This window comes from Sylvia atricapilla, chromosome 29, assembly GCF_009819655.1.
Source record: "Sylvia atricapilla isolate bSylAtr1 chromosome 29, bSylAtr1.pri, whole genome shotgun sequence".
Taxonomy (NCBI): domain Eukaryota; kingdom Metazoa; phylum Chordata; class Aves; order Passeriformes; family Sylviidae; genus Sylvia; species Sylvia atricapilla.
In genome coordinates, this window is record NC_089168.1 from 509,541 (window position 1) to 535,787 (window position 26,247).

Genomic DNA, 26,247 nt, shown 5'->3' on the forward strand with positions numbered 1-26,247 from the left:
TCATGTGTGTGTCACAACCCCCCCTCCTCATTTCCCGTGTCCCCATGTCCATGTTCCCCGTGCCCTGGGCCATCCCGAGGGGTGTCCCCTCATGTCCCTAACCCCCGGAGATCCCCACACGGGTGACAGCTGCTCCTCACGCCTTCTCCCCAAAAAAACCCTTTCCGCCGTGACCCGGGAGCTCCCGGCGGCCGTGAGGCGCGGGGGCGCTGCTGGGGGAACCGAGAGCGGACACGGCGCCCGAGTGGTCCCGAGAACCGGGCGGAAAGGGCAGGAACCGGGCCGAGAACCGGGCGGAAGCGGGACAAGAACCGGGCCAAGAACCGGGCGGTAGCGGGGCACGAACCGGGCGGAAGCGGAGTGGGAACCGGGCGGAAGCGGAGTGGGAACCGGGCGGAAGCGGGACGGGAACCGGGCGGAAGCGGGACACGAACCGGGCGGAAGCGGAGCCGGAAGCCGGGAGGAAGCGGGACACGAACCGGGCGGCCGCGGGGCCAGAGCCGGGCGGAAGCGGGGCAGCGGCGCCTCGGGACGGAGCGGGACCCATGGAGGTTGTGGGAGGGACGGCGGGGCTGGGAAGGGACACGGAGGGTCGGGGACCGGGGACCGCGGCCGCGTCTGACCCGATTCCTGTCTGTTCCCAGGATCCCGACCCTGAGCCCGGCCCCGGCCCGGGCCCGGCCGCCGAGAGCCCGGCGGAGCTGAGCCCCCCGGGGCTGGAAGGTGATTCCGAAGGAGGCCTGGGAGGTCCCGGCATGCGGGGGGGGTCCAGACACAGGGGGTGACGCGTTGATTTGGGTGTCCCGAGGGATGCAGCTAATGAGGGGTTTCTGTGCCGGAGTCTGGGGTATCCCGGAGCGCTGAGCTGGGTACTGAAGGATTTGGGATGTCCCATGATTAAAGATATCCCAGAGTTAGGGGTGTCACAGAGCTTTGAGCTGGGTGTCCCGGAATTGGGAGTGAACCGGGACTTGGGGCATTTGAGGGTTTGCAGTGTCCCGGGATTTGGGGTATCCCAGGTATTGATGTGTCCTGGGATTTGGGGCGTCAGAGGATTTTGGGGTGTCCTGGGATTGGGGGCGCCACAGGATTTGGGGTGTCTGGGATTGGGGGTTTTGGGCTGCTCCAGGTTTTGGGGTGTCCCCTCACGCTGCCACCCCAGGGGACACTCACCGGGGTGCCTACACCGCCTTCATGAAATCCCATCGCTGCTACGACCTGATCCCCACCAGCTCCAAACTGGTCGTCTTCGACACATCCCTGCAGGTGTGCCAGGGCCGGGGGGGCACTTTTGGGGCCGGGGAGGCACTTTTGGGGCTCCCTGACCCCCGTGCCTGCAGGTGAAGAAGGCATTCTTCGCGCTGGTCACCAACGGTGTCCGGGCAGCCCCGCTCTGGGACAGCAAAAAGCAAAGTTTTGTAGGTGAGTGAGGGGGCTGGGGGTCTCTGGGGGCTGAAGGGAACTGGCAGGACCCTCCTCACCCTGCCTGCCCCCCAGGAATGCTGACCATCACCGACTTCATCAACATCCTGCACCGCTACTACAAATCACCCATGGTGAGGGCCAAAGTCTACCAGAGGCACAGGTCGGGCTCTGTCTGCCCCACCTGACCCTGGGTGGGTGATCCGGGTTTCTCCTCCTCCTCCTCCTCACAGGTGCAGATCTATGAGCTGGAGGAACATAAAATAGAGACATGGAGAGGTGAGAGGAGTCACTGCTGGCTGCCTCCCGACATGCCCAGAGCCCCCCAGTGCTTTTCCCCAGCCACCCATCACCTCACACCCCCCTCTCCCCACAGAGGTTTATCTGCAAGACTCCTTCAAGCCCCTGGTCTGCATTTCCCCCAATGCCAGGTACCCCGGGGGACAGGGAGGGGGGCACAGCTGGTGATGGCACTGCCAGGAACACCCCAAATCCCCCCTCCCTTCCCCCCCACAGCCTGTTTGACGCCGTCTCCTCCCTGATCCGGAACAAGATCCATCGCCTGCCCGTCATCGACCCCGACTCGGGGAACACGCTCTACATCCTCACCCACAAACGCATCCTCAAGTTCCTTAAGCTCTTTGTAAGTCTCTGCCCCTTGATGATGGTGGGGGACCCTCTGCTTGGGCTGTGCCAGGGGCCATACTGAGACCCTCAGCCTGGGCTATGCCCGGTACTTGTTCCAGGTATTACCCCAGGACTTTCACTCTGGGCTGTACCAGGGGCCACCCTGAGACTCTTGGCCCAGGCTGTGCCACAGTTTGCCCCAGGACCCCCATCCTGGGCTGTGCCAGGTTCCTGAGCTGGGTACTACTCTGGGACTCCCAGTCCAGACTGTACCAAGTACCAGCCCAGGCTGTGCCAGGGACTGCCCGGAGACCCCCATCTCAGGCTGTGCCAAAAGCTGCCCCAGAACCCTTGGCCCAGGCTACATCAGGGGTCACTGAGCCTCCCATCCTGGGCTGTGCCAGAGACCTGCAAACCGGGTACCACCAGCTCTGGGTGGGCACAGCTCTGGTATCTCACCACACAGTGCAGTGCCAGAGGACCCCCAGGACACTGTGTGGACCCTCCCTGCCTCTGCAGCTCAGCTCTGTGCTTTCACCTGCAGGACCCCCAGCTCAGCACTGTCCCCTCACTGTCCCCCACAGATTGCAGAGGTCCCCAAGCCCGAGTTCATGTCGCGGACGTTGGAGGAGCTGCAGATTGGCACCTACAGCAACATCGCCGTGGTTGGCACCAGCACCCCCATCTACGTGGCCCTGGGCATTTTCGTGCAGCACCGCGTCTCCGCCCTGCCTGTGGTGGATGACTCGGGTAAGGATGTCCTTGTCCTCACTCTCGCTGTCCCATGTCACCTCCTTGGAGGCTGTGTCCCCTCCTTGGGGGCTGTGTCCCCTCCGGAGCACCGGGGGCTTGGCCGAGCTGCTCCCTTCTCTCCTCAGGGCGGGTGGTGGACATCTACTCCAAATTCGATGTTATTGTGAGTACTGTTGGGGTAAAATCCTGGGCTGGAGGGATTCTGTGGGGTGGTGAGGGTCTCCTAATCCCAGTTGTGTCCCCAATGCTTGTCCCTGCCCCAGAACCTGGCAGCTGAGAAGACCTACAACAACCTGGACGTGACGGTGACACGGGCGCTGCAGCACCGCTCCCACTACTTCGAGGGCGTCCTCAAGTGCTACAAGCATGAGACGCTGGAAACCATCATCAACCGCCTGGTTGAGGCTGAGGTAACTGTCCCGGGGTGCCAGGGGTCGTGAGGGGGGGCTGGGGTCCCTACACCCCCTCAGCCCCTCCCTGTGTCCCCCCTCCCCAGGTCCACCGGCTGGTGGTGGTGGATGAGAGCGATGTGGTTAAAGGGATCATCTCCCTCTCGGACATCCTGCAAGCCCTGGTCCTGCCGCAGGGCCCCTGAGGCAGTGGGAGGGGGATTCAGTCCTCCCAAGCCCCCTACTCTCTTCTCCTGCAACACTGTGCCCCCCCGGGCTGGTGGGGACACTCGGGGTATGCCCCCACTCACCAGCAGCATCCAGCAATAACTCCCAGCCCTGGGGCAGTCCCCGCTGCCCTCCCCTGGGTGGGGGGAGTCCGCAGCCCCCCCGCCGTGCCCTACACTCCAAAGCCACGTGGGACGATGGGGGCAGCCTCGACCCCCCTGGGCTGCCGGGCCAGGGTCACTCATGTCCATGCCAGGGCTGTTCCTGTGTGGATTCTCGTCCCTGTCACCCTGCGCCCTCTCCCTGGGTTTGGTGAAATCCACTCAGCTCCACCCGACCCGGGGACCCCCCCCCCCACCCCCGGGGCTGTGCCCACACCCGCCACCGCTTGGTGTGTGAAGAGAAACCACGAATAAACACAGACCTGGCACCACCCTGGCTCGGTGTGGGGCACAGGGGCACTGGCCAGGGAGGGCGTGTGTGGGGCCGGGGTGTGTGGGGCCAGGGTGTGTGGGGCCGGGGTGTGTGGGGCCGGGGTGTGTGGGGCCGGGGTGTGTGGGGCCGGGGTGTGTGGGGAGGGGATGTGGCCCCCCCGTGGGAAGGGGGAATCTGCTGAGCTCGCCCAGACCCTAAATCCCTGTTTGTTCCGCCTGTGGCTTTTCTCAAAGGCCAGGATTGGGGATGGGACAGAGACAGGGACCTGGCGGGACATGGGGACCCTCTGGTGGGCACCACGGTGAGCGGGGGGAGTCTGGGGGAGCTTGAGGGGGGAGCTGGATGTTAGGGTCCCGTGGGGGGCAGGCGGAGGTCGCAGACAGCTGGGACACCGGGGTTTGCAGCCGGTGTCCACAGGGGAGGCGCAAGGCCTGGCCGTGCTGAGCAAGGCACATTCCTGGCTGGGAGGGACGGCCGGGCCCGGGCCCCTGTCCGTGCCAGTGCCGGGCTCCGGCAGAGGCCGCGGAGCGAGGTGAGCGCCGGCCAGGTACCGGGGGGCCCGCGGGACTCGTGGTGGGGGCCGTGCCGGTTGCCATGCCGCCGCCGGAGGGTTGCTAAGCTCCGCTCGGAGCCCGCGTGGGCTGCAGCGCTTGGTGCCAAACCCGCCATCGCCTGCTTGTCGCAGGGGGGGAAGGGATCCCGCGGGGGGGGGGACACACAAACACGCGCACGCGACACGACACCCCTGGGACGGCCGGTGGGGTCCCCGCGGTGCGCCGGTCTCCCGGCCGCCCGGGGGTCAGCGTGGCCCGAGGTGGCACCGGGCGGGACACGGGGTCCCCGGGGGGCACGCGTGCGGCAGGTGGGTGCGTGGGAGCAGGCGCGTGGCTCCGCCGAGGCTCCGGTGAGCCCCCCGCGGCACGGACCCCCCTCTCCGGCGGGGCCATGCTGGGGGGTCCGGAGCGGGGTGCGGGGCGCCTGCGGATCTGCGAGCGGACCAAGCTGGTGCTGGTGGAGATCGACACGGTGGCGTGTTGCAGCCCGGGGACCGGCATGGCTGCGGGGTGCTGGCCCGAGCCGCCCTGGACCTACCGCCGCATCGCCGGGGAGTACGCGTGAGTGGGGACAGCGGGGTGGGGGGTCCGCCCTGCTCCCCGTCCCTCACTCCCCTCACTCCCCGTCTCTGTCTTGCAGGTACCTGGAGAAGCGCTTTGTGGCCGAGCTGGCCCCCCCTTGGCCCCCGGTGCCTTCCAACCCCCCTTGCCGCCTGCAGGACTTCACCACCCGGTCCCGGGTGCCCCCCACCCCCTGCCCCCCGCGACAGCTTGAGGGGACAGGGGGCAGCGGACCCTGGGGGGGACACCCTGTGCCTGCGCCTCGGCCCCCGGTGTCGGGCGACAAGCTGGGCCCCCCCACCTACGAGGTGCACATGCAGCGGGTGCAGGCAGCCCACGCCCGCCGTGGGGGACCCCCCCCTTACATCTCTCCCCCCGCCTATGACGGTCCCCACCGCACCCTGCAGCTCCGCCCCCTGCGGGGACCCCGCAGCCCCCCGGCCGCTCCTCGGGCCCGCGGGGCTGTGCCGGGCGGCTGGAGCCACACGCTGCCCCGGGCGGCCACCGAGGCCAAGCACCGGTGGCCCCGTGGGACGCCGGCGTCCCCAGGAGGGCCCGGCAGCCCCCGGCAGTGCCAGACGCTGCCACGGGCAGCAGCCGGCCGAGAGCGAGCGCCGGGACGCGGGAGAGGACGGCGGGGGACGGGGGGACATGTCCTCATCGACGCCACCCGTGTGGTCGTCCGCGCCCAGTACGTGCCACCTCCACAGCGACAGCAGGTCCGCTATGCCAGGGGCTCCCTGGGGCCTGATACTCCTCCTCGCAGCCCCTCCGTGCCCCGTGGGGCTGTCAGCCCCTCCTCTGCTGCTCCCTCGCCGCCCCGGGAGCCCTCGGGCGGCCCCCGCAGTCCGTGGCAGAGCCCGGGCGGCTGCCGGGGTGTCCGCGGGCTGCCCCCGCCGCGGCGGCCGGTGCTGTACGCCCAGGCGCTGCGCGAGGCCGTGTCCCGCATCCGGCGGCACACGGCGCCCGACTCGGACTCGGATGCCGAGGGGAGCGTGGGGGGCTCTCGGCAGCGCCTCTGCCGGGACCCCCGCGCCTACAGCAGCAGCAGCAGCAGCCTGGAGAGCGCCGGGGCCCCGCCAGGCCGCGCCAGCCCCACCCCCGCCTGAGAGGTGGGGCTTACCGGGGTGTGGTTCTCGGGGGCGGGGCTTGCCGGGGTGTGGTTCTCGGGGGCGGGGTTTGGAGGGTGGTCTCGGGGGCGGGGCTCAGGACTGGACTCACGAGCTGACCCCAATAAAAGCTCCGGGATCTTGGTGTGCTGCCTCTGCCTCTGGTGGTTTTTTTGGGGTTTTTTTGAGGTCTGGGGGGGCATCACCCCCTCCGGCCTCTCTGTGGCCTCCAGCAAGGACAGAGATGTCTGGGCACGCCCCCATGACACTCCCGGTGTCCGGACCCCTCCACCGTTATGGTGCCGGGGTCAGTCGGAGGTCCCGGGTGTCCTGGCGGCCACCACAGTGCGTCACAACCCGGGTGGGATGTGCCAGCTCCCCCCGTATCCCCCATAATGAGTAGGTGAGCGCAGCAGGTCTGGCCCTCGGCCACCGGCCCCACGTCACGGCCGGGGGGGGACCCCGAGTGACTCACCCGGGGGGAACTGTCCCCCCCCAAACAGCCGCCACCTCTTAGTCACGCTGCGGGGGGGGGAGGATCCCCGCGGCCCCAGGAAACCGCACAAATATCGTGTCCAATTTGCACGTTATTTAAAACCGGCTCCTCCCCCGCCCCCCTGCGCGACCCTGTCATTATCCCGGTGACACCGGCCCGGAGGTCACGGCACGGGGCAGCTGCCGCAGCAAGGCCACCCTGTAGGCTGGGGGGGCACCCCCAGGGCCACGTCACCCCATGTGTCCCCTGTCCTGGCACGTGGCCAGGATGGCATTGAAATCCCACATCTGGGTCTGACCTGAGCCACAACGGCAACTGCAGCCCACCTTGGCACAGCCGTGGTGCTGCACCTGGAATGGTGGCACATGGCATGGCATGGCATGGCATGGCATGGCATGGCATGGCATGGCATGGCATGGCATGGGATAGTTGGTAAGGTGTGGTATGATCCATGTGCCATGTCACAGATTGGCACGGTGCCGTCTGCCACAGCCTGGCACAGTTTGGAACACGGCTTGGTATGATCCGGCATATCTTGGCACAGCTTGGCACGGGTCAGCTTGGCACAGCAGCCTGGCACGGCTTGGCAAAGCCTGGAAGAGCCAGGCACAACTCAACAGCCTTGGCATGGTTTCGCATGGCAAGGGACAGCTCAGCAAAGCCCAGAACAGCTCAGTGCAGCCTGGCAGAGCTTGGCACAGCCTGATACCAGCTGGCACAGCCCGGCACGGCTCGGCACGGCTCGGTAAAGCCCAGAACACTCTGCACAGTCTGTTTGGCAGAGCTCACCGCAGCTGGGCACAACTTGACACACCTTAGCACAGCCTGATCCAGCCTGGCATGGCTCAGCTTGGCACAACACAGCACGGAACGGCCACCGCAACTTCACAAAGCCCAGAACAGCCCAGAACAGCTCTTTGCGACTTGGCACGGCTTGGCACAGGCTGGTATAGGCTGGCATGGCTCAGCACAGCCTGGCACAGCCCAGCACAGCACGTCATGCCTCGGCGCGGTGCCCGGCGTGGCGCGGGGTGTCCCAGACGCGGGGGCAGCGGCGCGGCCCTTCCCGTGGGATCAGCTCCTGCCCAAACCCGCTCCCCGCCGGGAAAATCATCTTCTAATTCGGGCTGCGCCGGCGCCAGCGCCTTCCCCCGGCACCCCCGGGACACCCGCCGGCCCCCGAAACTCGCCGCAGCCTGGGGTCCCCCCGGGGCCGGGGGGCTCAGCCCACGGGGGTCCCAAGGTGTGGGACCGGGGGGTCCTGCCCGGTACCGGAGCCTCCGGACAGGGACAGGTTGTCGCCTGTGGCCGCCAGATGTCGCCGCGCAGCCGGTGACCGATCGCACCGGGGGGCACCGGGGGTCCTGCCTGCCCCGGGAGCGGTGGGGAGAACGGTACCGGTGTCCCCAAAGAACCGTCAGCCACGTGTGACATCCCTGCCGGTGCTGTCTGTGTGTCACTGGGGCTGGCGCTGTCCCCAGGGAGCTGTGACCCTCGTGTGTCACTGGTGACGGTGGTGTCCCCAGAGGGCTGCGTCCGTGGATGTGCCAACTCTGGCTGTGATCCCAGAGAGCCGTGACCCACATGTGTCATGCGTGCTGATGGTGTTTGAGAGCCACCACCCTTGTGTGTCACTTGTAACAGTGATGTCGCCAGACACCTGTACCCATGTATTTGCCGATGCTGGTGCTGTCCCCAGACAGTCGCGACCTGTGTCACTGGCGTCCCCAGAGAGCCGCGAGTCTCATGTGTCACTGATGTTGGCAACGTCCCAAAGGAGCCATGTCCATGTATGTGCCAATGCTGGCGGTGTCCCCAGAGAGCTGTGACCTTCGTGTGTCGCTGGTGACAGTGGTGTCCCCAGAGATTTGTGTCCATGTGTGTGCTGGTGTTGGCAGCATCCCTGCAGAGCCGTGCAGCTGGCACTGGCCGCGCCACGACCCACGTGTGCCAGCAGCACTGTCCGTGTCCCCACAGCGCGGTGTCAGCCGGTTACACGCGGTGCCAAGCCACGCCACGTTCCTGACCATCCACATCCCACCGTCCCCACCGTGTCCCCGTGGTCCTGCCCGCGGTGCCGGCTCTCCCAGGCCGCGCGAGGAGCCGGTGGGAAGGGTCCAGTGAATGCGGCATTGTTGCGCGGGGTTGGAGTCACAGATAATTACCTCAATTAGTTACAATGGCAGAGTAATAAATACAGGCTTAGCGGCTCCTTCCCCACTGCGGCTTCTCAGATTAATCCAGCCCGGGCGAGCGGAGCTGAAAGGATTGATGGACAATTCATTAAACCCGCCGAATGCCGCACAAGGCACCCGTGAAGGCCGGCGTTAGCCCCCGGCGGCTCCGCTTTGTCCCTAATTGTTCGTCTCGGGCATTGGTCACCTATCAGGGAGTGGGTGACGGCGACGGTCCCCCCGGGGCTGGCATGCCCGGGGATTAGAGGCCGGCGCTGCCACCGTTGCTGGGCGCGTTGGCCCCGCGCCGGAGGAATGCGGCGGATGGGAGGGGGCGGCCGGACAAGCCGGGAGCTGGCGGGCCGTGGGTCCGCATCGACCGGAGGCGAGGGGAGCCGGGACGGAGCTGTGCCGCTGGCGATGGTGACAGGGGATGGGATGGGGACGGTCCCGCAGGTGGAATGGGGCCACCTGAGGATCTGGGCAGCTGGGCACAGCTCTGGCTGTCTGTCCTGCACCTCTGGGTACTGTCCTGTCTTTCTGTCCTGCGTTTCTGGGAATGTCACACTCCTCCTGCCACACACTTCTAGGCACTGTCCTGTCCTGTTCTGCACCTCTGAGAATGACACAATTCCTCTGTCCCGCACCTCTGGGCACTGTCCTGTGCCTCTGTCTAGATTCTGGGAATGACACCATCCCTCTGTCCCACATCCCCATCCCTCTAGGGGGATGGCTGCATCTCTCTGTGCCATCCTGTGCCTCCGTCCAGAAACTTCGGGCACTGTCCTGTCTTTCTATCCTGCAGTTAGGGGAATGTCACCATCCCACTGTCCTGCACCCCTGGGCATGGCTCTGTCCCTCTGTCTGGCACCACTGGGCACTGTCCTGTCGCAGTGTCCCACACCTCTGGATACTGTCCTGTCCCAGTGTCCCACATTTCTGGGAATGACACATCTCTGTCCTGGAAGCACCCCTGTCCCTCTGTCCTGCAGCTCTGTGTATCATCCTGTCTCTCTGTCCCACACCCCCTGGCAGAACTCCCCTGCACCCCATCCCTGAACAGGGCTGTCCCAGCCCTCATCAGGCCCAGCTCATGGCCACCATCCAGCTGTTACCCGGCTTCCCAGATGTGACAGGCTGGTGCAGGACGGGACCGCCCTCTCCCTGTCCCTATTGCTGGCCCTGGCCCGGAGCTGGCCCACAGCAGCTATTTCCAGCACCCAGGAATATTTGTCCAAGCCAGGGAGGTCTGTGCCCAGGGTGCCCCTGCCCACCCAGGGGTCGCGGCTGCCCAAGGTGCCCAGCAGGACACTCAGGAAAAGCTGAGTAACAGAGGTGACTTATAAGAATGTCATTATCTATATTCCTGACTCCTACCGCAGGAAAACAGGCTATTTTCATGCTGAAGCAGGAGCAGAATTTAGCAGGCAGATAACCCGGCAGGCGGGAGATGCTCGGAGGGTTATTTCGGGCTGTGTTCCTTTCCAGGCGTTTTCCTTGCGTTTTGGTATTTTATTCTCCACGCTGGGCTGTGTTTTGACCTTGGCGCAGGCAGCGGGGGCCCCCAGGGTGTTTTTCCCCCCCTCCTCTGAGTCTAAACATCAACTTTTCCACTATCGGCTCCGCGGGATATTTCGGGTGGTGGCAGCGTCATCCCGCAGCCTTTGATGCGGCAGAGCCTCAGGGGCCCCGAGAGGTTCCCGGCTCCGGGGGGGAGCCCAGGCTGTGGGACCCCTGGGACAGGTGAGCACCGGGTTGGGGGTCCCCTGGGCACAGAGAGGGAGGTTTTGATGTCTCCCAGTGTGAAGGTGCAGGGAGATGTATGGAACACCCAGGGGTGCCCATCACAGGGGGATCCCCACCTCGGTGGGAAACCCATCGCTGTGGGATACCTGTCCCGGAAGGATGTCTTTCCCGAGGACGCCCATTCTGGGGATATGCCCACCCCTTTGGGATGCTTATTCCAGGGAAAAAACCCATCTCAGGGCATGTCCTGAATGTTAAATTCCCATCCCAGTGGGGTGCCCACGCCAGTGGGAGGACTGTCCCGAAAGGATGCCCATTCTGATGGGATGCTCATTCCAGAAGGATGCCCATCCAGAAGGGAGCCTATCCCCGAGAGATGCCCATCCCAGAAGGATAGCCACGCCAGCAGAGCACCTGCCAACCACAGAGCTGCACCCCACCTTTGCCACAGCCTCTCTCTTATTGTGGTCAGACCTCACGCATGGATGTGGGGCTGTTTGTGGGGCCGGTGGCCATCTCTGTCCCCTCTGGCCCCTGCCCCGGTAACCCCAGTGCCCTCCCCGGCCCTGCCTTTCCCCCGGAGCCAAGGGGAGCCGTCAGCCCCGGCCGGGAGCGGTGATGGACGATGCTCATTCCCTGTCTGTCGTCTTGTACCTCCCGGGGCCGCTCGCAACGCCCGGCCTCGGCGGCACCAGCCCCACCGCCCCGGCAAATTCCAGCATCGGAGATGTTGCAGTCAAGGTGCCATGGTGATGGGCGCCGCAGCCGTGGGGACGGACGTCCCGGCCGGGAGCGGCGGCAGGAATGGCTGGGATGGAGACGGGCACAGCGGGAGAAAGAAGGGGGTCTGCGGGGAGGGGATGGCAGAGAGCAGAGGGAAGGAGGAGGACGATGGACAGACAGCAGCCGAAGGGGCTGATGGACGTGGAATGGAGAAGTGAGGGGATGGAGAAGTGATGGATGGACAGATGGACATGGGTGGCACATCCCACAGTTTGGGATACATTGGTGTCCCCCCCGTAGCTCATCCCCTCCTTCCCCCAGCCCCTCAGACACGAATCAGGGCAGGACTGATAAAAATATATTCTTTATTCTTCTCTAAAGGCTATTAATGACACCTGTAACAAAGCATCATTATTATTAATTATTAATAATAATTATTATCTTTAATTATAAAAAAACAGTGCCTGGGGCCAGTGAAGCAGGGCAGGGGTGGCGGCACCAAACTGTCCCCAATAAATATTTTATTTACAGCAAGAAGGGACCCCGTGGAGCCGGGGGGGTGGCTGAGAAGGTGCGTGCGTGGCGGGATGGGTGTCTCTAGGACACATCCAACCCCCCACCCATGGGTGCCTTCAATCCAGCCGGGTACCCGTCATGGGGGGTGGGTGGCGCAGACCCCCTCCGGTCCGGGGCTGGGGAGGGTGGTCCCAGGGCAGGTCACAGGCACTCGTGCAGCACCTGGGTGTTGGTGCAGTTGAGGCAGCTGACGTGACAGCACCAATGGAAGGTGCAGTTGCAGCGCTCGGTGACGCGCTGGGTGCGCGTGCGGTACCCACGCCCGCAGCACAGCAGCTCACACCCGTCCAGCCCCGGCGACGAGCTGTTGCAGAACCTCCCAGCTGTGCCTGCTGTGCCCGTCTTGCCGCTGTAGGTGCAGAAATTGGGGGATTTCTCGAAGTAGACGAGGTCGTGGGGCGACGGCGGCTTGTGGGCCGGGTTCTCGGGCTCCAAGTGATGCAGCTCCACCCGCGACGCCCGGTTGCTGCCCTTGTTGCCGTAGATGACGCGGGAAGCGCCGTCAAAGCGATCCTTCAGGACGTCGCCCACGGCACGGAAGGTGGGCAGCCGCATCCAGCAGGTGCGGACGGTGCAGGAGCCTGACATGCCGTGGCACTTGCACTCCTGGCGCATCTCCGAGAAGACCGTCTGGAAGGAAGGGGGAATTTGGGGCCTTGTGAGCAGCCTGGCACCACCCTGGGCACCACCGTGCTCCTACGCCCCTCATTTCTGCAGCGTCACATCAGCCTTAGACATCGCTTGTCCCAAAGACAAGTGCAAAACCCCATCTCCAACTGTTCCCAACACACACGTGGGAACAGGCTGAAGATCTTGGTGGCCAATGCTCATCTCCGTGCCCACCCCAGTGCTGCCCACAGCCCCCAGTGCCCTCACCATTCCCCCGGTGCCCTCACCAAGCCCCCGGTGCCCTCACCAAGCCCCCGGTGCCCTCACCATGCGTCCGGCCTCGTTGTTGTGCAGGTTCATGAGGAAACGCAGGTCTCGGCCCTTCTCACTGGAGTCTACAAACTCCCTCCCAAAGAGGCGACCGAAGTCGATGTTGTCACTGCAGCCCCCCCAGTGCCAGTCAGGCCCCCCAGGGCCACGACGCCGGTAGTCACAGGTGCAGGACTCGATGGACCCCTCCGAGCATGACCGGGCCACTGAGTGTGTCACGCCGGCACTGGTGATGGCAAAGATGAACGCTGTCTCCCGGCAGCCTGTGGAGGGAGCAGGGCCTCAGGATGCTGCCGGGATGGGGAGGGGGTACCCACCAGCACCTCCAACCCTCCATCACTATGGGCTGGTGATGTCCCATGATACCAGGGGCGCTTTGATGAGCATCCCAACTTGGGGGTGTATAGAGGAGGTCTGGGGATCCCTGTGCTGACCCCCAGCCTCACCCCTGTTGACGATTTTGCCGAAGATGTTGGGGCCCTGGGAGGTGGGACAGTTCCAGCGGCGGTTGCGGAACTGCCACTTGCACTCCTTGATGGCTGTCTGGAGGCCAGAGCTGACGCTGTGCAGGATGCCGGGGTTCTGCCGGATCAGCTTGCGCTGCTTTCGGCTCAGCAGCTGCAGGCTGGGGTCCAGCACCAGCTGCACGTTCTTGGAGTCTGTCAGCAGGTTGGTGGACGAGGCCACGTTGATGATGCCCCTGTGGCACAGGTGGGGATGGTGACCACTAGCAGGGGGTTCCCAGCGCCTCCCACCTCACCTCAACCCTCCCTGCAGGCTCCTCGATGTGACCGGAGCATCTTCCTCCCTGGTGCCCCTTTAGGGATCCCAGACGGGGGTCGCAGCCCTGTGTCCCCCCACGTGCCCCATCCCTGAGTACAGGGCAGTCTCTGCTGTGCCTGTGCCAGCCCCGCCCTCCCGCCTCACCACCCCGCTGCCGGTACCGGTGCCGGTGCCGTCCGACTCACCACCACCGCCCGCTGTTGTTCACTGCCAGCGTGTTGGAGAGGGAGGAGAGGGCCAGAGCCCAGAGTGCCCGGAGCGCCAGCCCCAGCGCGGCGGCGCGCATGGCTCCGGCCCCGGGAGCCCCGGCAGAGTGCGCGGGCGAGCGGCCGTCCCGGTATTTATGGTGCCGCAGAGCCCCCGGCCCGGCCGCTACATCCACGCGTGTTTCCGGACGCGCGGGGCGGCTCCGAGATGAGGACGGCCGCGGGGGGACGCGGGGAGCGCCGGGCGGGCGGGCGGGCCGGCACCGCCACCGCCACCGGGCTGCAGCCGGTGGCCGGGGCGCGGCGTCGGGGGTGCGGTGCCCAGCGCACACTGACCGGGTCCTGGAGCGCCGCGTCGGGCGCTCCGTTCGCGGTGCCGGTGCTGGGGACCCGATGCTCTGTGCCCGGTGCTCGGCACTCTGTGCGCCCTACCCGGCGTCGGTACCGGTGCTGGTTCTCGGCGGTCCTTGCCCGGTAGCCGGTGGCGGTGGTCGGGACCGACAGCTCCCCGGGGAGCCGGCACGGCTGGACTCGGCTCGGCGCGGCGGGTGCACGGCGCTCAGCACCCGGGAGCATCTTCCAGCCCCTTCCCTCTTATAGGGGCGGCGCGGAGGGTCCCCGTGGGCCGGTCCCGCCGCGCGGGGCCTCCCCGCGTCCTCGCCCTAACAATGGGGAGCGGCGGAGCTGCGGCATCTCTTACGGGGCGGCGGGAGCGGCGGCGCCGGGGCTGTCCGTCACGGCCCGGATTAGCCCGGCGGGTGGCTGCGCCCCGGCCCCGTGCCCAGAGCTCCCGGCTGCCGTCCCCCGCCTTCCCCGCCGTCCCGCACTCACGTTCTACAGGCACCGGCAGCGGCGGGGGGGAGCCTGGCACGGCCGGCGGCAGCTCCCGGCACAAGGAGGAGCTGGTCCCGGAATAACCTGGGACGGCCCCGGACGGCTCGGGGCGCACGGAGGGAGCGGGGAACGGGGAGAGAGCCCGAGATGTCCCGGGACAACCCGCGTTGCGCAGGGCAGGAGTGACGGGATCTCCCGGGACGATCTCTGGCGCACGGGGGAGGCAGAGTTCCGTGACAGCGCAGGGCGCACGGGGACCACAGTCCCGGGAAAGCCCGGGGACACCGTCCTGGGGCCACCGGCTTTCCGGGGGACACGACGTGCAATCCCCAGGGACTTGGACCGTCGAGGCTTCGTCGGAGCCCACGGAAGCCTCTCCCGTCCTAGTCCGTGCCCGGCGGGACGGGGCTACAGCCTCTTCCAGCCACTCTAGCCCGGGTTGTCCCGGGCTGTCCCGGGCTGTCCCGGCGGCACCTCGGACCCCCGTGAACGTGCCCGTGGACACCCACGGTGTCTACAACCCGCGTGGGCGCGGCACGGCCCCGCACGGCTCCCGCGGCCCCGGAGCGCCCAGTCTGGGCCGGTACCAGGTGTCACAGGTAGGGATGGAGCGATGGGTGGAGGGATTGAGGGATGGGGCACAGAAGGAAGGGCAGGGGGATCCCGGACGCTGGCGGGGAGCGGCCTGACGTGCCCACGGCCAAAACACCGGCTCGGAGGGCTGGTGCTGGCCCGGTCTCGGCTGGGACAAGCCTGTCCATATCATCCCCCACCCGGGCCGATTGTGGGTGGGTGTGAAGTCCCCAGCGCGGGGCCCGACGGGCCGGGGGGCCTGAGCTGAGCCCCCCGTTGGGGCGGGAACCGGGGGGGGTAATCCCCCCGCCGCGGTTTCCCCGGACCAGTCATGCGGGGCCGGATTAGCCCCGCTCGCCCGTCACGGCCCGGGGCCGCCGCTCACCAGTTTAATTCAAGGACGGACAAAGCCGGGGACGGTGGCGGGGGTGGGGGGCTCGCACCGGCACCCACCCGCACCCCTTCCCCCGGCCCGGGAGGAGCCCAGGGCCGACCCGGGGTCTGCTCCAGCACGGCACTCCCGCCCCCCCCGCCCCGGTTCCCGGCCGGGCCGGGCCGTGTCCACGCCCTCGGGCCTCCGCCCCGTCGGGGCTCCCGGGGCTGAGGTCAGCGGCCGCGGGGAGGCCCCGAGGCGCGGCTGGGAGGGCCCTGCCCGGGGCTGTGCCACCAGCGGCGGGGCGCAACCATAGCCCTCGCCTCCCCCGCTCCAGCGTGGGGCCCTCCGGCCCTCTCACTCCCTGCCGGGTGCCCCGACCCTTGTTCCCCCCATCCCCTCCTGCTGCAGCCCACGGCGGTCCGGCGGCCCGATGCTCGGGATCCCCCCAGTCCTGGGGTGCCGCTGGAGCAGTTCCCGCAGCCGTCGGGCGGCCGGTGCTGCCCGACGCCCCCGGGCTGGCTGCCGGTACCTGCTTGGGAGAGGGGGACATCCGTCCTGTCCCGTGGCACCGAGCAGGGACGGACAGGCGGACAACGGGGACAGACGGACATGGGGAACACTCGCGGGTCCCCCGTGCCCCGTCCCGGCCCCTGCCCTGCCTGCACCGGACACCTCCGTACCGACTCTACCGGCAGGGTGCGGGGGTGCTCAGCCTGCCCCCCGTCACGGTGTTGGGGTCCCCTTCCCCGTTAAGCACAAGGGTCCCCCCTCTGTCGGGACTCTGCCTCCCCGGTGCTCATAGCGGGGCTGGGGGGGGGAAACACCCGGGACCCCGCTCTCCCCATATCCCGCCTCGCCGGTGCAGCTCCCGTCGGGACGAGGCTCTGCCGCCCCGGTGCGGGTCCCGGTGCCCCCCGGGCCGGGCTCATGGCGGGGGGGGGGACACCGGCACACCGGGACTCCCCCTCACAGCGGCCCCCCCGCACTGCTGCAGCCGTTGCCATGGTAACGCCTCGTGGCTCTCGCGATCGCACCCCCCGCTCCCCGCGCGCGCCCCCGGTCCCGGGGGGGGTTGCGGGAAGCAGCGCGGGGCGGCGGGGGGGGGCACCGGGCGCTCTCGCGAGATCGGCGCGATCGGGGCCTCCGCTTCCGGCGGCGGGAGCGGTGCAGAGTCAGCGGCGGCGGGGGCGGAACCGGCACCGGCACCAGGTGCGGGGGGCCGCACGGTCCGGGGATGCGGGGCTCGGGCATCGCCGCGGGGTGCGCGGGGGTACGCGGGGGGGGTCGGCGCGGCACCGGCGCGGGGGGGCTGCAGCGCGTGCCGCGGTGCCCGGCGCGGCGGGGGCGCGGAGCCCCGGCGGGTAGGGGGTCGTCCCGGGGGCGGGGGGGAGCCGCGGTGCGGTGCGGCGGCCGGGGGCGGGGGGCAATGCGCAAGGGGGGGCGGCGCAGTGCGGGGTGGAGAGGCGGCGGTTTGGGGGCGCGCTGCCATTGGGGGGGTGGCAAAGACGGGGAGCGGTGAATTCGGGGGTCCCGGGGGCGCGGGGGCTGCACGCGCTGGGGGGGAAGGGGCGCGCTGCGGTGCGGGGGGGCCGATGGGGGCTTCCCCCTCCGGCGGGGCTGCGGTGATGGGGGCATCGTGCGGAGGCTGAGGGTGCAGAGGAGGGGTTGGGTCCGGGGGGGCTCTGCTCTTCTGGAGGAGGGCGACAGCCCTGCCTCAGTTTCCCCCAGTGCAGCGCCCTGGGCTGTCCTTTGGCAGGGCGCAGCAGGGGGGAGCTCGGGATCCCCATCTTTGCAGCCCCCCATATGGAGCTGCACGGAGACACCCCCGTACAGTGCGCAGCCCCCTCCCCAGCCCCTTGCCTGGGGTTCCCCAAGCCCTGCACCCCTTCAGGACATGAGGATCCCTGATCCCTGCAGCCCCCTCCCAAGCACGGGGGACCCCCGAGCCCCATCCCCGCAGATTTCAGGACCTCCCCCAGCCTGCCCCATGCCCCTGCAGGATCCGGCCTCGGAGCCAGCGCCGCCGTCACCATGGGCAACATCTTCGGGAACCTGCTGAAGAGCCTCATTGGGAAGAAGGAGATGCGGATCCTGATGGTGGGGCTGGACGCTGCTGGGAAGACCACCATCCTCTACAAGCTCAAACTGGGGGAGATTGTCACCACCATCCCCACCATCGGTGGGTGGGGTTGGGGGGACACTGAGCAGAGACCGCTCCCCGTCAGGGCTCCTTTGAAGGGGCTAGTGGCTCCCCGTGCCTCAGTTTCCCTCCGCTGTCGCTCCCCGCAGGCTTCAACGTTGAGACAGTGGAGTACAAGAACATCAGCTTCACCGTGTGGGATGTGGGTGGGCAGGACAAGATCCGGCCCCTCTGGAGGCATTACTTTCAAAACACCCAGGGTAGGTGTCTCAGGGGACACCTCGGGGGGGGGGGCTCAGGGGGCAGAGTGGCCACAGAGACCCCGTCAATGCCCGCTCCTCTCCCCAGGGCTGATCTTTGTGGTGGACAGCAACGACCGGGAGCGGGTGAACGAGGCGCGGGAGGAGCTGATGCGGATGCTGGCGGAGGATGAGCTGCGGGACGCCGTCCTCCTGGTCTTCGCCAACAAGCAGGTGGGTCTGGGGGCGGGGAGGGCCCTGCGGTGGGACTGAGACATCCCCAGGATGGCAGGGCAGCTGTCCCTGGTGTAGGACTTCGTGTGGCATCAAGGTTGGTGTCAAAGAGGCTCTGTCACAGAGCCACGTCCATCGCTGCAGCATCAGAGATGGTGGTGGCCCCCGGGGCCATCTCCATGGCACCAGGGTTGGTCTTTAACAAGCCCCCTGGCCGTCCCTGTGGTGTCAGGGCTGGTGTCTCCCATCCCCATGGCAGATTTCCCTCTCCTTCCTGTAGCATCAGGGCTGATCACGATCCCCTGTGGCAGAGTTGTGCCCACCCCCATGGCATCAAGGCTGATGCCAGCCCCCGTGGAGGGCTCTTATCCATTCCTGCAGCATCAGGCCCCTGTGTGACCTCCCCTGTCTGCTCCAGGACCTGCCCAATGCCATGAACGCAGCGGAGATCACGGACAAGCTGGGGCTGCACTCCCTGCGCCACCGTAACTGGTACATCCAGGCCACCTGTGCCACCAGCGGGGATGGGCTCTACGAGGGCCTCGACTGGCTCGCCAATCAGCTCAAGAACAAGAAGTGAGGGGGGGTCCCTCTGTGCCCCCCCGGCCCCCCTGGGCCGCGCCAGGGCCCCCCCCGGCCGCCCCCTCCCTGCCCCGGTTGGGTTTTGCTTTCTTCTGGCACCGGTTGCTGTGGGGTTTTTCGCCTTTTTTGGGGTCCCCCTGGTTCCCCTCGGATCTCGTGTGTGCGTGCGTGGATTTAGAGCTCTATATAACGCCCGGGGGGGCAGGGGCAGAGCCCCGGGAGGGTGGGATGGGGGCTGGGGGCACCACCTTGGCACTGCCCTGCCCGGGGTGGGCCGGGGACATTCCATCCCCATGCATGTCCCTGCACCCCTCGCCTTCCTGTGGACCAAATGTGGGGGCAGCAGGGCCATGGGGTGGGATTTGGGACTATACACCTCCCCCTCCCTCCCAGCACCCCTTCCCGGCCCCGTGTGCCCCCCTGGGCGTCCCACACGTCCCCGGCCCCCCCATGTCACTTCGAGGCAGGTCTCCTCCCCGCAGCGTGACCCCCGCAGAGGGGGGGGCACGGGGCTGGCAGGACCCTCATGGTCTCCGTGGCCATGCTCCCCCCCCTCGTCCTGGCCGCCTGCCCCCCCACCCCATGCCAGCATAGTGATTGTATGTCCCTGCCCCTCACGGACGGACGGTGTCCTCCCCCAGCCCATACTGTCCCCCCCCCTCCCCAGCACCGTATTTATACCCCTGGTCTGTGCTTGGTGTGACGTGTCGCTGCGGCTCTGCCCTGTCCAGGGACGTGTGTTCTCAGCCCCCCCCCTCCTCCAGCCCCCTGCGCCTGAGACGGTGGGTGACCTCCCCTGACCCCCCCCTTGGATATTAAACATGTTTTATGTAGCGCTGCCCCTGGTCTCTTCTTCCGCAGCCCCCCCAGTGTGGGGGTCCTGCGGAGGGGACGGTGATGGACAGCCCTGGGCTGGCTTTAATTAGAAAGAGCTTAACGGGGCAGGGGGGGTGAGGTGGGGCTGGCAGGGGGCAAGGGGGGCCCCCACCCCTTCCCAGGCTCATCTTTAGGGGAATATTGGATGAAATGGTAAATCCCATTAGCGCTAATCCCAGCTGGGGCGTGGGGACGGTGCCAGTGCTGGGATGGGCGCGAGTGGGACTTGGCCCCCCGCCGCCACCCCTACCCCAAATCACCCCCCCGCATGGGTTAAGGGGGGACTGAGTCGCATTTGGGGCCGGCACTGCCATCCCATCCCTGTGTCCCCTCTGGATTGGTGGCTGGGGGGCTGTTGGCTGTGGCGGTGACACCAGGGGGCTGTGGCAGGGGCTCCCTGGCGGGTGGGAGCTGCAGAGTCAGCATCAGGGCCTGGAATGGGGGTGACCGGGGCTCCCCAGTGGGGTGGGGGCCATGGAGATGACATGGGGGAGCTCCAGTGCAGGTGACCAGTGCCCCAGAGTGGGCTGTGGGCCGTGGCTATGATACTGGGGAGTCAAAGTGGGAATGACCGGGGCTCCGGGAGCTGCAGTGTGGATGGATGACCGGGGTTCCCCGGTGGGTGGGAGCAGCGGTGCCGGCACCGACGCGTTCCCACCGGCTGGACCGACGGCTTTGTGTGGCGAGGGCTGACCCGGCGCCCCTAATCCCATTAGCGCCCCGGGCCCAGCCGCCAGCCCGGCTTCCCCACCTCTCGGCAACCGAGGCTGGTATGTGGGTGCGCCGGTGGGGCCGGCGTGCCGATGCCGTCGTCCGGGAGCTGCACCCGGCGTCAAAGTCGTCACCATCCTGGAGCTGCACCGGGCCGGTGACACCAGTGCCGGCAATGAAGCCATCCCCGCGGACGGGGCGGGGGACACAGGCTGCCCACCGTGTGACCCCATCAGACCGGGGAGATGTGTTCCCGGAGATTCCCTGTGCCCTAGGGGCTGGGTGTCCCCAGGGACAGGGACGGGGGTTATGGGGCAGGTTCCATCCCACCGGGCTCCAGCCGGCCCGCGGGACCCCGGCCCGGGCGCGGGGCTCGGCTTCCCTTGTCCTGCACAACCGGGGCAGGAAGAGCTGCAGAAATGTCAGGAGAAGGAATGACTTGCACCTGTGGGGTGCTGGAGAAAGGTTCTGCACCCGGGGAGGGGTCCTGGGCCCCGGTGGGTGCCGGTTTCCCCGGGCTGTGCTGCCGCCTGCTGGCACCGGCGGCGCCAGGACACCGGGGGCTGCACCCAACCGGTGCCTGGGACGCGTCCCCCGGCCCGGACCCCCGCCCAGACCCCCGCCTTGGCCCCCTCTCTGACCCTCACCCACCCCGCTCGGTGTGGGCCGAAGCCGCCGGGCCGGTCCCCGGGCAGGGCAGGACTCAGGTGCCCACCGGGGTCCCCACGGAGGGCAGGCGCCCGCGTGGCACCGGGCACCGAGGCAGCGGCGGTCCTGAGCATCCTCCTGTCCCCCAACTCCGCTGGGGCCCGGAGCAGCTGCGGGTGCCCGTCCCGGGGCCGGTCTCGGTGTGGGGGCGGTCCCGGGGGCGGGGCCCGAGGTGGGGGGCGGTCCCGGTCCCGGTCCCCGTTCCTCCGCCGCCAGCCCGGCCATGCCGTTCCCCGCCGCGCTGCTGTTCCTGGCACTGCTGCTGCCGCCGCTGCCGCTCTCCCGCGCCGCCGAGAGCGAAAGCGAAACGGGAGCCCGGGAGCTACGGCTGGAAACGATCGTGAGCCCGGGGGGAACGGGGGAACCGGGGCTGAACGGGAGACACCGGGCACCGGGGATCCACGCGGGCCCCTTGGGCAGGGAGCTGAGACCGGGGCGGGACCGGCAGGGAACGGCGGGAGCGGCGGGACACGGGGCAGCAGCGGGATGGTGCTGCTCGGGGGGCACCGGGGAGCCCGGCCTGGGCACGGGCCGGGGAAAGAAGGCAGCGGGAGGCCCGGGCTGCGGAGCGGGGGAGCCACGGGGCGCCGGGAGGACCGGGCTGCGATGGGAGGGCACCGGGAGGAGCGGGCGGTGGCGGAGGAACGCGGCGCACCGAGGGCAGGGGACCCGGGTGGGAGTTGGGCTCTCGGAGCGCTCGGGGGGACCCGTGGGCACGGGGGCTGTGGGCACCCCGAGGGGAGGGGGCCCCGTCCCGGCTCCCCGTGACCTCCCCGTTGCAGGTGCCCCCGCCCGAGGGCTGCACGGAGCTGTCGGCGCCGGGGGACACGGTGCACATCCACTACACGGTGCGGGCGGGCGGCGGGAGGAACACGTCAGCACTGCGCTCCGGCGGGCGGGGCTGGGGGCACCGGCACCGGCAGCGGCGCGGGGGGCCTCGGCCGGCACCGGGGCGGCGCCGGGGCGGTACCGGGGGTGGTACCGGGGTGGGCAATAGGGCGGTACCGGAGTGGGTAATGGGATGGTACCGTGGTGGAACCGGGGTGAGCGTAAGGGTAGTACCGGGGTGGGCATGAGGACGGCACTGGGCTGGACAAGGGGATGGTGCCATGATGCCGCTGAAACTGGCATGGGGACAGCCCTAAGATGGGCTCTGGGTGGCACCTGGAGTGCCGCTGAGGCTGGCATGGGACAACCCTGGTATGGGCATGGCTGGCACTGGGATCAGCCCGAGGGTTACCTTGGGGTGGCCCTGGCACCGGGAACAGTGAGGATGTCCCAGCGTCACATGGAGAGTACCGGGACTGGGATCAGCACAGGAATGGCACAAGGAGGGACTGGGGTCAGCACAGGGACCAGCACCAGAGCGGCACTGGGGGCACACTGGCAGCCACATAGAGCAAGTGCCAGGGCTGTGTTGCCACGGGTGACCGTGGCAGTGACTGTGGCCATGCCCCCCACAGGGCACCCTGGAGGATGGCCGGATCATCGACTCCTCACTGAGCCGGGACCCCCTCCAGGTGGAGCTGGGCAAACGCCAAGTCATTCCCGGTGAGTGAGGGGCTCAGGGGGAGCGGGGTAAGGAAGGCAACCAGGGTAATCCCCACTCACCCTCACCCCGCTCTGTTACAGGTCTGGAGCAGAGTCTGCTGGACATGTGTGTAGGGTAAGCGTGGATGTGGGACACAGGGGTGGGCAGTGTCCCCTCCACAGTGTCCCTACCACTGTGATTTGTGGCACCAACACTCTCACTGTGGCAGGGAGAAGCGCAGAGCCATCATTCCCCCTCACTTAGCCTACGGCAAGCGGGGCTCTCCCCCCACCATCCCAGGTGAGTGCAGCCCTCAAGGGTCTCTCAGAGTGCACCCCACGTGGGGTCTCTGTGGGGGCCCTGCTCAGGCTGTGTCCCCCCTTGCAGGTGACGCGGTGCTGCGGTTCGAGGTGGAGCTGGTGGGGTTGTCCCGGGCCAGTTACTGGCAGAAGGTGGTGAACGAGGTGGTGCCACTGCTGTGCCTGGGGCTGGTGCCGGCACTGCTGGGGCTCATTGGCTTCCACCTGTACCGCAAGGCCAGCAGCCCCAAGCTCTCCAAGAAAAAACAGAAGGAGGAGAAGAGGAACAAAGCCAAAAAGAAATAAAACCTTCCCCTCGGCATCTGTGGCTGCTCCATGGCTGCTCTTCCTGAAACAGTGATGGGCACAGAGCAGTGGGAAGGGGCTGTGCACCCCTCAGCTCCCTGCCTGCTCCAGGGCCTTGATGGGTCGTGTCACACCTGAGCGGGAAGTGACGGACTCAATGAATGCCAGAAATAAGACCCTGGAGCACATTTTTCAGGCAGTTTTGCTCTTTTAAGGCATATCCAAGCAGTGACAGTCCCTGGAGGCCCCAAACACCAGGCAGGTCCCTGGTTTACCAGGGAGCTTCAGCTGCAGCTGGTGGAGCCAGGAATGGGGTCCTGGTGGTTGACCCCTCCCCAGAGGCTCTTGAGGTGCACCATACCAAATATCCCTGAGCGTGGCTCCTCCACAATACGGGGCTCATTTTTGGGGATGCAGCTTTTGCTTGGCAGCGAGGAGGGGTTGGGGGTCTCAAGGCATCTTCTGGTTGATTGCAACCCCTGCCAGATACTGCTGGAGCAGCCCACGAAGGTTCTGGTTCCTGTCTGCCAGGGCTGCCCGCGCCTGCTCCAGCGCCTTCTCCTCCAGCTTCGCCTTGTTGAACCTCTTCCAGAACTGCTCCAGCCCCACGTAGTCCTGCAAGGCCTGGGGAGAGGCAGCGGGGAGAGTTTGGGGTCTCCAGCCTGGCCCAAACCGCAGCTGGGTGAACCCCAGGGCTGAATCACAGCCCTTGTTCCCTGAGGACTGCGGCGGTGCCTCCTCACCAGTGCCAGGGGCTCAGTGGGGGGCTCCTCCAGGACCCTGCGGGCATTTTGCTGCTCCCACTCGGCCAGTGAGGAGGGGTAGAAGGGCAGCACCTTCTCCTCCTCTGTCTCCAGCCTGCGGCACATCTCAGCCAGGCGCAGGATGCGCTGGGCCTGGGAGGGGGACACCAGGAAGGGGAGGTGGGAAGGGTCAGCAGGACACAGGGACATCCCCACTCGGCACTGCCCAACTCACCTTCTCCACCAACTGCTGCAGCACCTTGAGAGTGGCACTGCACTGGCAGGTGAGCGTGACCAGGTGGGTGTGAGCTGTGGCCCTGGCCTGGCTGCTCTGAGCCCGGAGCTTCTGGAGCTTCTGCAGGGCGTGTTCCTTATCCTCCCGTATGCGCTGGTTCTGCCTCTCGCTCTCCTGCAGGTGAGCCGCGATCTGGCCCTTAATGGTTGTGACCATCTCCTGGTGAAACAACAGACTGGGTTTTGGGGAAAATTCCTCCTTGGAAAGGGTGGCCCAGCAATTGGAATGGGTTGTTCAGGGCAGTGGTGGAGGCATTGTCCCTGGAGGTGCTCAAAAACCACGGGGATGTGGCCCCTGGGGACGTGGTTTAGTGGTGGCCTTGGCAGTGCTGAGAGAATGGTTGGACTTGATGGTTTTAGGCACTTTTCCAGCCTCAATAATTCCATGATTGCATGGCTCAGGCACTGCTCCACAAACTCTTGGGGGCCCCCCTGCTTAGCCCAGCCTGTTGTCACCTCTTTGCCAGTTCTGGGTTGGACTTAATGGGTCTCAGAGGCTTTTCCACACTTGACAATTCCATGATTCCATGGAAAATGAGCGGGGAATGTGGGTGACCCCACTCCCACAACCACCCAGCACCCTGCCAAAACCTGGAGGTTCTGCAGCTTCTTCGCCTGTGCATCAATATCCCAGGAACTCTTCTCACACTTCTTCTTCAGTGCCTCGAACTCCACCTTCTTCTTCTCTGTGGCCTGGGCATAGCTCTGCCGGGCCTTCTGGATCTGGTCCCACAGCTTCTCCAGCCTGGCCACGAGCTGCAGGCGGCTGTACTCCTGCTCCTGCCAGCACTGGGGACACACAGGTTACACCCCTAAACCTCTCTTGCCAGCCCTAAAAGCCCCTCGATGCTCCCTTGTTCTATTTGCCTTGTTTTTGATGTCATCTCGGGCACTCTGGAAGTTCAGCACGGCCTCGTGGTCATTCTTGGCGTGATCCTGCTCCGTGGCCAGCGCCATGTCCTGCAGGCAGCAGCTTTCCCATTCTTGCTGCTCCAGAATGGTCTTTCTGCAGGGATGTATGCAGGGCAAAGGGGTTTGCTCCCTGACAGAGATGCTGCAGGGGTCCCAGTGGGGCCAGGGAAGGTTCAACTCCATCTCAGGAGAACCCATGGGTGCCACTGCTGCCCCATTCCCCTTCTCCCCCTGAAATTCCACACCTCTCAGCTTCAAACTCGGCCTTCAGGGCGTCCACCTGGGCATCAAAGCCCCGCTCCAGGTAGCCCAGGCGGCAGCGCTGGAGGTGCAGCAGTTGGTCAGTGAGGTGCAGGTGGCTGCGCAGGGCCTGGTTCTGCTGCTCCTCTGCTTCCTCCAGCTCCCTGACCAGCGCCTGGGGAGATTTTTGGGGAGGTCATGTGTGTCCCCTGGCACCTCCCCCTGCCCTGCCAGCCCTGCAGCCACCTCAATGACGCCATCCTTGCAGTCTATGACCCGTGTGAAGGTCTGACTGAGGATCTCGATGTCCTGGCGCAGCTCTTGGTCCTTGGCCTTGCGCTGGGCCGAGCGCCAGGCCGTGCGGACCTTGTGGAGACCCCACTTGCTGCTCTGCTCCTCACGGGATAATTTCTCCTGTGGAAGGGCCGTGGGAGGTGGGAAAGGGGCAGGAGTGAGGTTGGGGCTGCCTCTGGTACCAGGGGGTGCAGCAGAACAGGGGCAGCCCCAGCCCTGGGGGGGGATGATGGGGACATTTGGTGGGGAAAGGTGGTTTGGGAGCTTAGGGGGATGGAGTTTGGAGGCGATCGAGGGAGGCTGCAGTGGGGTCCTGGACCTGCAGGAAGTGAGTGAGCAGTTCCCGTTTGGCTTTGGCCGCCTCCTCCTCAACCAGCGCTTGTTTCTGCAGCAGCAGCAGCTCGGCCTCGGCTGCCGTGGGGGCAGTGAAACGGGAACCCGCCATGGCTGGAGAAGGGGACACAGCGGGAGGGGTCGGGGGGTGCCTGAGGTCTGTGTGGTGCCCCCTCCACGGCCCCCACAAGGCCCATTCCCCCTGCCCATCTCCACCTCCCGCTCCAGACCCCGTATTATGGGGTACCCCCAGACGCCACAGACTTCTACCCATCCCCAACTCCCTCCCCAGGCTTCCCCA

The 26,247-nt window shown here is 67.0% G+C and overlaps 6 protein-coding genes across 9 annotated transcripts; 4 read left to right on the forward strand and 2 right to left on the reverse strand.

Moving 5' to 3' along the window:
* The first annotated feature begins 647 nt into the window (after positions 1 to 647).
* Positions 648 to 3,852, forward strand: PRKAG1 (protein kinase AMP-activated non-catalytic subunit gamma 1). Of its 4 annotated transcripts, XM_066337629.1 has the most exons (11): positions 648 to 723; positions 1,163 to 1,266; positions 1,341 to 1,422; positions 1,498 to 1,556; positions 1,656 to 1,701; positions 1,799 to 1,853; positions 1,939 to 2,065; positions 2,634 to 2,799; positions 2,928 to 2,965; positions 3,066 to 3,212; positions 3,299 to 3,852. In XM_066337629.1, the coding sequence occupies exons 2-11, from the start codon at positions 1,195 to 1,197 to the stop codon at positions 3,395 to 3,397; spliced, it is 891 nt and encodes a 296-aa protein (XP_066193726.1). In that variant the 5' UTR covers positions 648 to 723; positions 1,163 to 1,194; the 3' UTR covers positions 3,398 to 3,852. The 4 variants fall into 4 exon arrangements, with proteins under 4 accessions (XP_066193726.1, XP_066193723.1, XP_066193724.1 ...); XM_066337626.1 differs by lacking the exon at positions 1,163 to 1,266; XM_066337627.1 differs by lacking the exon at positions 1,163 to 1,266 and having other exon boundaries at positions 662 to 723; positions 1,267 to 1,422.
* A 362-nt stretch (positions 3,853 to 4,214) lies between these two features.
* On the forward strand, positions 4,215 to 6,223 carry DDN (dendrin). Its single transcript, XM_066337624.1, has 2 exons — positions 4,215 to 4,969; positions 5,049 to 6,223. The coding sequence occupies exons 1-2, from the start codon at positions 4,800 to 4,802 to the stop codon at positions 6,076 to 6,078; spliced, it is 1,200 nt and encodes a 399-aa protein (XP_066193721.1). The 5' UTR covers positions 4,215 to 4,799; the 3' UTR covers positions 6,079 to 6,223.
* Positions 6,224 to 11,934: 5,711 nt separating this feature from the next.
* WNT1 (Wnt family member 1) lies at positions 11,935 to 14,018 on the reverse strand. Its single transcript, XM_066337632.1, has 4 exons — positions 13,701 to 14,018; positions 13,179 to 13,432; positions 12,730 to 12,995; positions 11,935 to 12,423 (listed from the first exon to the last, which is right to left on the reverse strand). Exons 1-4 carry the CDS (start codon positions 13,799 to 13,801, stop codon positions 11,935 to 11,937), a joined length of 1,110 nt encoding a protein of 369 aa, XP_066193729.1. The 5' UTR covers positions 13,802 to 14,018.
* A 2,603-nt stretch (positions 14,019 to 16,621) lies between these two features.
* On the forward strand, positions 16,622 to 19,532 carry ARF3 (ADP ribosylation factor 3). Its single transcript, XM_066337634.1, has 5 exons — positions 16,622 to 16,713; positions 17,504 to 17,683; positions 17,794 to 17,904; positions 17,993 to 18,117; positions 18,536 to 19,532. The coding sequence occupies exons 2-5, from the start codon at positions 17,536 to 17,538 to the stop codon at positions 18,695 to 18,697; spliced, it is 546 nt and encodes a 181-aa protein (XP_066193731.1). The 5' UTR covers positions 16,622 to 16,713; positions 17,504 to 17,535; the 3' UTR covers positions 18,698 to 19,532.
* Positions 19,533 to 21,185: 1,653 nt separating this feature from the next.
* Positions 21,186 to 23,146, forward strand: FKBP11 (FKBP prolyl isomerase 11). The gene is made up of 6 exons (XM_066337633.1): positions 21,186 to 21,334; positions 21,777 to 21,842; positions 22,458 to 22,545; positions 22,627 to 22,660; positions 22,755 to 22,825; positions 22,913 to 23,146. Exons 1-6 carry the CDS (start codon positions 21,218 to 21,220, stop codon positions 23,128 to 23,130), a joined length of 594 nt encoding a protein of 197 aa, XP_066193730.1. The 5' UTR covers positions 21,186 to 21,217; the 3' UTR covers positions 23,131 to 23,146.
* Positions 23,147 to 23,529: 383 nt separating this feature from the next.
* Positions 23,530 to 26,058, reverse strand: CCDC65 (coiled-coil domain containing 65). Its single transcript, XM_066337419.1, is given in 8 exon segments — positions 23,530 to 23,754; positions 23,874 to 24,026; positions 24,109 to 24,327; positions 24,759 to 24,956; positions 25,035 to 25,173; positions 25,325 to 25,494; positions 25,566 to 25,733; positions 25,933 to 26,058. Coding segments are annotated over 8 exon segments (1,398 nt in total).
* Between the last annotated feature and the right edge of the window lie 189 nt (positions 26,059 to 26,247).